The following is an 8,307-nucleotide window of genomic DNA, read 5'->3' on the forward strand; positions in this document are numbered from 1 at the left end:
GGGGGTGGGGCCTGCTCGGGGCGGCCGCGGGGGATGCCGGGAAGCGCCGCCATGTTGGGAGTGGGCGTGGCCGCGCGTGGGTGCTTGGTAGCGGCGGGGAGAGGAGGGGGCGGGGCGCGGGGTCGTGCGCCTGCGCGGAGGAGGTGCCCGCTTCCTGGATCACGTGGTCCCGGCCGGTCTTAAAGGGGCCGCGGCGGCTTTTGGGGGGGTCCCGGGGGGGGTGCGGGGCCATGGCGGGCGGCGAGAACGTCTTCCTCTTCGTGCCCAACCTCATCGGTGAGGGACTGGGGGGGACTGGGAGGCACTGGGAGGGGACTGGGAGGCAGTGGGGGGGGACTGGGGAGGGACTGGGAGGGACTGGAAGGGACTGGGAAGGGCGGGGGGGGCGGTTTGGGGGGGATTCGGGGGCCTTTGGGGTGATGGGAGGGACTGGGAGGGACTGGGAGGCAGTGGGGGGGGACTGGGGGATACTGGGAGGTACTGGGAAGCACTGGAGGGGACTGGGTGATACTGGGAGGCACTGGGGGGGACTGGGAGGCACTGGGAAGGGCGGGGGGGGCGGTTTGGGGGGGATTCTGGGGCGTTTGGGGTGATGGGAGGGACTGGGAGAGACTGGGGGGGGACTGGGAGGCACTGGGGGGGAGTGGGGAGGGACTAGGGGGGGACTGGGAGAGACTGGGGGGGGACTGGGAGGCACTGGGGGGGAGTGGGGAGGGACTGGGAGAGACTGGAAGGGACTGGGAAGGGCGGGGGGGGCGGTTTGGGGGGATTTGGGGGCGTTTGGGGTGATGGGAGGGACTGGGAGAGACTGGGAGGCACTGGGGGGGACTGGGGAGGGACTGGGAGAGACTGGGAGGGACTGGGGGGGACTGGGAGGCACTGGAGGGGACTGGGAAGGGCGGGGGGGGCGGTTTGGGGGGGATTCGGGGGCCTTTGGGGTGATGGGAGGGACTGGGAGAGACTGGGAGGCACTGGGGGGGGACTGGGGGATACTGGGGAGAGACTGGGAGGGGACTGGGAGAGACTGGAAGGGACTGGGAAGGGCGGGGGGGCCGTTTGGGGGGGATTTGGGGGAGTTTGGGGTGATGGGGGGACTGGGGGGGACTGGGAGGCACTGGGGGAGGACTGGGAGGCACTGGGGGGGACTGGGAGAGACTGGGAGGCACTGGGAGGGGACTGGGGGGATACTGGGAGGCACTGGGGGGGACTGGGAGGCACTGGGAAGGGCGGGGGGGCGGTTTGGGGGGGATTTGGGGGCGTTTGGGGTGATGGGGGGACTGGGAGGGACTGGGAGAGACTGGGAGAGACTGGGGAGGAATGGGAGGCACTGGAGGGGACTGGGAGAGACTGGAAGGGACTGGGAAGGGCGGGGGGGCGGTTTGGGGGGGATTTGGGGGAGTTTGGGGTGATGGGGGGACTGGGGGGGACTGGGAGGCACTGGGGGGGAGTGGGGAGGGACTGGGAGGGACTGGGGGGGGACTGGGAGAGACTGGAAGGGACTGGAGGGGACTGGGTGATACTGGGAGGCACTGGGGGGGACTGGGGGATACTGGGAGGCACTGGGAAGGGCGGGGGGGCGGTTTGGGGGGGATTTGGGGGCGTTTGGGGTGATGGAGGGACTGGGAGAGACTGGGGGATACTGGGAGGCACTGGGAAGCACTGGAGGGGGCTGGGGGATACTGGGAGGCACTGGGGGGGGCTGGGTAGGGCGGGGGGGCGGTTTGGGAGGGAGTGGGAGGGGACTGGGAGGCACTGGGGGGGGACTGGGGGAGACTGGAGGGACTGGGGGGGACTGCGGGGTGATGGCAGACAGGGGTGCGGGGGATACTGGGCCATACTGGGCCATACTGGGAATGGCACCGAGGGCGTGCATTGGGGTCGGGGGGGCACTGGGCCGTACTGGGCCATACTGGGCCATACTGGGAATGGCACCGTGGGCGTGCATTGGGGTCTCTGGGGGGTTGGGGGGGCGCTGGGCCATACTGGGCCATACTGGGCCATACTGGGCCATACTGGGAATGGCACCGTGGGCGTGCATTGGGGTCGGGGGGGCACTGGGTCGTACTGGGCCATACTGGGAATGGCACCGAGGGCATGCATTGGGGTCTCTGGGGGGTCGGGGGGGCACTGGGCCATACTGGGAATGGCACCGAGGGTGTGCATTGGGGTCGGGGGGGCACTGGGCCATACTGGGCCATACTGGGAATGGCACCAAGGGCGTGCATTGGGGGCGGGGGGGCACTGGGCCATACTGGGAATGGCACCGAGAGTGTGTATTGGGGTTGAGGGGGGGTCGGGGGGGCGCTGGGCCGTACTGGGCCATACTGGGCCATACTGGGAATGGCACTGGGGGGGCCGGGGGGGCCCCGGGCTTTGGGGTGACCCCCCCCGCCCCCCAGGCTACGCCCGCCTGGCGCTGGCCGCCCTCTCCTTCTACCTGATGCCGCGGCAGCCGGGGCCGGCGGCCGCCTGCTACGCCCTCAGCGGGCTCCTGGACGCCGTCGACGGGCACGTGGCCCGGCTGCTGGGCCAGGGTGGGCGGGGCTCGGGGAGGGGGCGGGGCTCGGGGGGGGCGGGGCCTCGGGGTGGGGCGGGGCTTGGCAGGGTGGGGTCCCGGCGGGAGGGGGGGGGGGGTGGGTGGGGGTATAGGGGTGGGGAAGGGGAGGGGGGAGGGCTGGGGGGGGGGGGCTTGGGGAGGGGGCGGGGCTTGAGGAGGGGCGCGGCCTCGGGGTGGGGCGGGGCTTGGCAGGGTGGGGTCCCGGTGGGGGGGTGGGGAAGGGGAGGGGGGAGGGCTGGGGAGGGGGCGGGGTTTGGGGAGGGGGCGGGGCTTGGGGAGGGGTGGGGCTTGGGGAGGAGGCGGGGCCCAGGTGCATATGGGGGTGGGGATAGGGGAGGTGTGGGGCGGGGCTTGGGGAGGGGGAGGGCTGGGGGCTTGGGGAGGGGGCGGGGATTGGGGAGGGGGCGGGGCTCGGGGGGGCGGGGCCTCGGGGGTGGGGCGGGGCTTGGCAGGGTGGGGTCCCGGCGGGAGGGGAGGGGAGGGGGGGGGGTGGGGGTATAGGGGTGGGGAAGGGGAGGGGGGAGGGCGGGGGGGGGGGGCTTGGGGAGGGGGGGGGCTGGGCTTGGGGAGGGGCGCGGCCTCGGGGTGGGGCGGGGCTTGGCAGGGTGGGGTCCCGGCGGGAGGGGGGGGGGTGGGGAAGGGGGGGGGGGCTTGGGGAGGGGTGGGGCTTGGGGAGGAGGCGGGGCCCAGGTGCATATGGGGGTGGGGATAGGGGAGGTGTGGGGCGGGGCTTGGGGAGGGGGAGGGCTGGGGGGCTTGGGGAGGGGGCGGGGCGGGGGGGGGCGGGGCCTCGGGGTGGGGCGGGGCTTGGCAGGGTGGGGTCCCGGCGGGAGGGGAGGGGGGGGTGGGGGTATAGGGGTGGGGAAGGGGAGGGGGGAGGGCGGGGGGGGGGCTTGGGGAGGGGGCGGGGCTTGGGGAGGGGTGGGGCTTGGGGAGGAGGCGGGGCCCAGGTGCATATGGGGGTGGGGATAGGGGAGGTGTGGGGCGGGCTTGGGGGGCTGAGGGGCGGGGCTTGGGGAGGGGGAGGGCTGGGGGGCTTGGGGAGGGGGCGCGGATTGGGGAGGGGGCGGGGCTCGGGGGGCGGGGCCTCGGGGTGGGGCGGGGCTTGGCAGGGTGGGGTCCCGGCGGGAGGGGAGGGGGGGGTGGGGAAGGGGAGGGGGGAGGGCTGGGGGGGGGGGCTTGGGGAGGGGGCGGGGTTTGGGAGGGGGGTGGGGCTTGGAGGGGTGGGGGCTGGGAGGAGGCGGGGCTTGGGAAGGAGGCGGGGCCCAGGTGCATGTGCAGGTGGGGACAGGGGAGGTGTGGGGCGGGGCTTGGGGAGGGTGGGGCTTCGGATCGGGTGGGGCTTGGGAAGGAGGCGGGGCTTAGGAAGGAGGCGGGGCCCAGGTACATATGGGGGTGGGGATAGGGGAGGTGTGGGGTGGGGCTTGGGGGGCTGAGGGCGGGGCTTGGGGAAGGGGAGGGGTTTGGGGAGGAGGGCGGGGCTTGGGGAGGGGGTGGGGCTTGGGGAGGGGTGGGGCTTCGGATCAGGTGGGGCTTGGGAAGGAGGCGGGGCTTAGGAAGGAGGCGGGGCCCAGGTGCATATGGGGGTGGGGATAGGGGAGGTGTGGTGGTACGGCTCTGGGGGCGGGGCTTGGGGAGGGGGCGGATCTGAGGGGCGGGGCTTGGGAAACGGGGCGTGCCTTGGGGGACTCGGGCGGGGCGTGGTCTGGGGTGGGGTGGGTTGCAGGGGTGGGGCTTTGCTGGGGGGGCGGAGTCCCAACTTCTTTGCCATGGAGGAGGCGGGGCCCACTCCCCAAGTCCCCGCCCCCGAGTGGGCGTGGCTGACCCTTAGCCCCGCCCCCCCCAGCTCTCGGCTGGGCGCCATGCTGGACATTGCCCCATTGGGGGGGGGTGGGGGTGTGTCCTGCCCCATAGCGGCTCCCTGCCCCACCCCCGGTGGTCCCTCCCCCCAGTGGGCGTGGCTGAGCCTTGTCCCCGCCCCCAGGCTCGCGGCTGGGCGCCATGCTGGACATGCTGACGGACCGGCTCTCCACCATGTGCCTCCTGCTCAACCTGGCCCTGCTCTACCCCGGCGCCGCCCCCCTCTTCCAGCTCAGCATGGCCCTCGACGTGGCCAGCCATTGGCTGCACATGCACTGGTGGGCGGGGCTTGCGGGGGAAGGGGGCGGGGCGTGCGGGGGGGGCGGGGCTTGAGAGGGAGGGGGCGGGGACTCGGGGCGGGGGGGGGGTGGCCTGGGATCAGGGGCTGCCCTGCGGGGAATGGGCGTGGTCTGGGCGAGGGGGCGTGGTCTGGGTGAGGGGCGTGGTCTGGGCGAGGGGGCGGGGCTTGGGGAGGGGCGGGGCTTGGGGACCGTGGGATACAGGGGGGGCTGCACTGAAAGGAAAGGGCTGGGGGGGCGTGGTCTGGGTAAGGGGCGTGGTCTGGGGAGGGGGCGGGGCTTTGGGAGGGGCGTTGGTCTGGGCGAGGGGGCGGGGCTTGGGGACCCTGGGATACAGGGGGGGCTGCACTGAAAGGAAAGGGCTGGGGGGGCGTGGTCTGGGGAGGGGGCGTGGTCGGGGAGGGGGCGGGGCTGGGGAGGGGGGCGGGGCTTGGGGACCCTGGGATGGGGGGGCTGCAGTGGAAGGAAAGGGCGAGGGGGCGTGGTCTGGGTAAGGGGCGGGGCCTGGGTGAAAGGCGGGGCTTGGGGATGGGGTGGGGCTTGGGAAGGGGGAGGAGCCTGGGGTAGGGTGTGCAGTGGGGGGGTGGAGCCTGTTTCTAGGGGCGGGGCTTGTACGGGGGGGCGGGGTGTGGGATGGGGTGGGCGGAGCTTGAGCACGGGGCGTGGTTTAAGGCTGGGGGTGTGGCCTAAGCCTGGGGGCCGGGCTTGAGGCAAAGGGGGTGGAACCCACTGATGGAGTGGGTGTGTCCGGGAGGGGCGTGGCCTAGTGCTGGGGGTGGACCACGAGGGGTGGAGCCTTCTTCCTGTGGGTGTGGCCCTGCGGGGGGGCGGGCCCTGATGCTGGGGGCGGGGCCTAACGGGGGGCGGGGCCAGCTGGGCTGTACCTGGCTGGGGCTCCTGGGGGGTGGGTGTTCAGGGGGGCGGGGCCTTATCCTCGGGGGCGGGGCCTTATCCTTGGAGGTGTGGCCTTATCCTTGGAGGTGTGGCCTTATCGTTGGGGGCGGGGCCTTATCCTCAGGGTGTGGCCTTATCCTCGGGGGCGGGGCCTTATCCTCGGGGGTGTGGCCTTACCCTGGGGGCGGGGCCTTATCCTTGAAGGTGTGGCCTTATCCTCGGGGGTGTGGCCTTATCGTTGGGGGCGGGGCCTTATCCTCGGGGGTGTGGCCTTATCGTTGGGGGCGGGGCCTTATCCTCGGGGTGTGGCCTTATCCTCGGGGGCGGGGCCTTATCCTGGGGGCGGGGCCTTATCCTCAGGGTGTGGCCTTATCCTCGGGGGCGGGGCCTTATCCTGGGGGCGGGGCCTTATCCTTGAAGGTGTGGCCTTATCCTCGGGGGTGTGGCCTTATCATTGGGGGCGGGGCCTTATCCTCGGGGGTGTGGCCTTACCCTGGGGGCGGGGCCTTATCCTTGAAGGTGTGGCCTTATCCTCGGGGGCGGGGCCTTATCCTGGGGGCGGGGCCTTATCCTCGGGGGCGGGGCCAGCTGGCTGTACCTTGGCTGGGTTGGGGGGGGGGGTGGTGTTTCTCCCCCCCCCCCCCCCGGGTGGGGTGTGGCGGTGGGTGGGTGGGGGGTGTGGCCGCGTGGGCGTGTCCTCTCCTGACCCCGCCCCCTCCGGCAGCACCACCCTGCAGGGAGGGGAGAGCCACAAGGCGGTGGGGGGGGAGGTGCACCCCCTCCTGCGGCTCTACTACGGCTCCAGGGTGAGTGGGGGAGGGGGGGGGGTGGGGGAGGGGGGGTGGGGGGTGGGGGGAGGGGTGGTGACCGCCCCTCCCCCCCCCAGCCCCTCCTGTTCCTGCTCTGCGCCGGCAACGAGGGGTTTTACTGCTGCCTCTACCTGCTGCACTTCGGGGAGGGGCCGCCCGGTGAGGGACTGGGGGGACTGGGAGGGACTGGGAGGGGACTGGGGGGGACTGGGAGGGATTGGGAGGGGACTGGGAGGGGACTGGGAGGGATTGGGGGGGGACTGGGGGGGACTGGGAGGGATTGGGAGGGGACTGGGAGGGGACTGGAGGGATTGGGAGGGGACTGGGGGGGATTGGGAGGGGACTGGGAGGGATTGGGGGGGGACTGGGAGGGGACTGGGAGGGATTGGGGGGGGACTGGGGGGGGACTGGGGGTCTGGGAGGGACTGGGAGGGGACTGGGAGGGATTGGGGGGGGACTGGGAGGGACTGGGGGGGGGACTGGGAGGGATTGGGAGGGGACTGGGGGGGACTGGGAGGGATTGGGGGGGACTGGGAGGGGACTGGGGGGGACTGGGAGGGATTGGGGGGGACTGGGAGGGACTGGAGGGAACTGGGAGGGAACTGGGGGGGAACTGGGGGGAACAAGGAGGGACTGGGAGGAACTGGGAGGGGGCTGGGGGGGACTGGGGGGGAACTAGGAGGGACTGGGAGGGGGCTGGGGGGGAACTGGGGGATACTGGGAGGGGACTGGGGGGGAACTGGGAGGGGACTGGGGGGGAACTGGGAGAGATGTGGGGGCAACTGGGGGGCACCGGGTGGATCCGGGGTCGATTGCGCTGGGCTGGGGGGGGGGGGGGGGGGGGGGGGCGCTGGGGGGGGAGAGAGCGGGGCGGGGGGAGGGGAGGTGCTGACCCCTCCCCCCCTCCCCCTCCCCTCCCCCCCCCCTCCCCTCCCCCCCCCCCAGTGCTGCCGGGGGGGGTGGGGCTGTTCCGGGCGGGGCTGTGGCTGGGGACCCCCCTGGCCGCGCTCAAGGGGGGGCTGAACCTGCTGCAGCTGGGGGGGGCCGCCCGCCGCCTGGCCGCCATGGGACGCCCGGCGCCCCAAAAGCGGCTGAGGGCCCGCCCCTCCCCCACCCCGCCCCCCCTCCCTCCCCCCACCCCACCCACCCGCCCCCCAATAAACCGGGCTGCTGCCCAGCCCCTCCCCCCTGTGCTTTGAGTGGTTCCGGGGGGGGGGGGGAGGGGAGGGGAGGGGCAGCGGTGAAAGGGGGGAGGGTGGTACTCGGGGGGGGAGGGGCAAGCTCTTGGGGGGAGGGGCAACGCCTTGGCGGGAGGGGAAAGCTCTTGGGGGGAGGGGCACCGCCTTGGGGGGAGGGGAACCTCTTGGGGGGAGGGCGGCACTCGAGGGGGGGAGGGGGGCAACCACTTGGGGGGAGGGGCAAGCTCTTGGGGGGAGGGGAACCTCTTGGGGGGAGGGGCGGCACTCGGGGGGGAGGGGAACCTCTTGGGGGGAGGGGCAACGCCAAAAGGGGGGGAAGGGGGGCAACCTCTTGGGGGAGGGAAAGCTCTTGGGGGGAGGGGCGGCACTCGGGGGGGAGGGGCAACCACTTGGGGGGAGGGGCACCGTCTTGGGGGAGGGGCAACCACTTGGGGGGAGGGGCAACCTCTTGGGGGGAGGGGAACCTCTTGGGGGGAGGGGCGGGCACTCGGGGGGGAGGGGCAACCACTTGGGGGGAGGGGCAAGCTCTTGGGGGGAGGGGAACCTCTTGGGGGAGGGGCGGCACTCGGGGGGGGGAGGGGAACCTCTTGGGGGGAGGGGCAACGCCTAAATGGGGGGAAGGGGGGCAACCTCTTGGGGGGAGGGGAAAGCTCTTGGGGGGAGGGGCGGCACTCGGGGGGGAGGGGCAA

At 73.5% G+C, this 8,307-nt stretch overlaps 1 protein-coding gene across 1 annotated transcript; it reads left to right on the top strand.

Annotated features, from left to right (window-relative positions):
- The first annotated feature begins 128 nt into the window (after positions 1–128).
- On the top strand, positions 129–7,618 carry CDIPT (CDP-diacylglycerol--inositol 3-phosphatidyltransferase). Its single transcript, XM_075489651.1, has 6 exons — positions 129–276; positions 2,400–2,534; positions 4,542–4,695; positions 6,335–6,416; positions 6,497–6,578; positions 7,365–7,618. The coding sequence occupies exons 1-6, from the start codon at positions 231–233 to the stop codon at positions 7,616–7,618; spliced, it is 753 nt and encodes a 250-aa protein (XP_075345766.1). The 5' UTR covers positions 129–230.
- Positions 7,619–8,307: the final 689 nt, after the last annotated feature.

The sequence above is a fragment of the Mycteria americana genome, unplaced genomic scaffold (genome assembly GCF_035582795.1).
Source record: "Mycteria americana isolate JAX WOST 10 ecotype Jacksonville Zoo and Gardens unplaced genomic scaffold, USCA_MyAme_1.0 Scaffold_252, whole genome shotgun sequence".
Taxonomy (NCBI): Eukaryota; Metazoa; Chordata; class Aves; order Ciconiiformes; family Ciconiidae; genus Mycteria; species Mycteria americana.

Bases quoted from the DNA above. Each gene is read 5' to 3' on its own strand.
- CDIPT (XM_075489651.1), top strand. From the start codon at position 231: ATGGCGGGCGGCGAGAACGTCTTCCTCTTCGTGCCCAACCTCATCG. The intron at 4,696-6,334 runs GTGGGCGGGGCT...CCCCTCCGGCAG, and splicing joins CATTGGCTGCACATGCACTG to CACCACCCTGCAGGGAGGGG. The intron at 6,579-7,364 runs GTGAGGGACTGG...CCCCCCCCCCAG, and splicing joins CTTCGGGGAGGGGCCGCCCG to TGCTGCCGGGGGGGGTGGGG.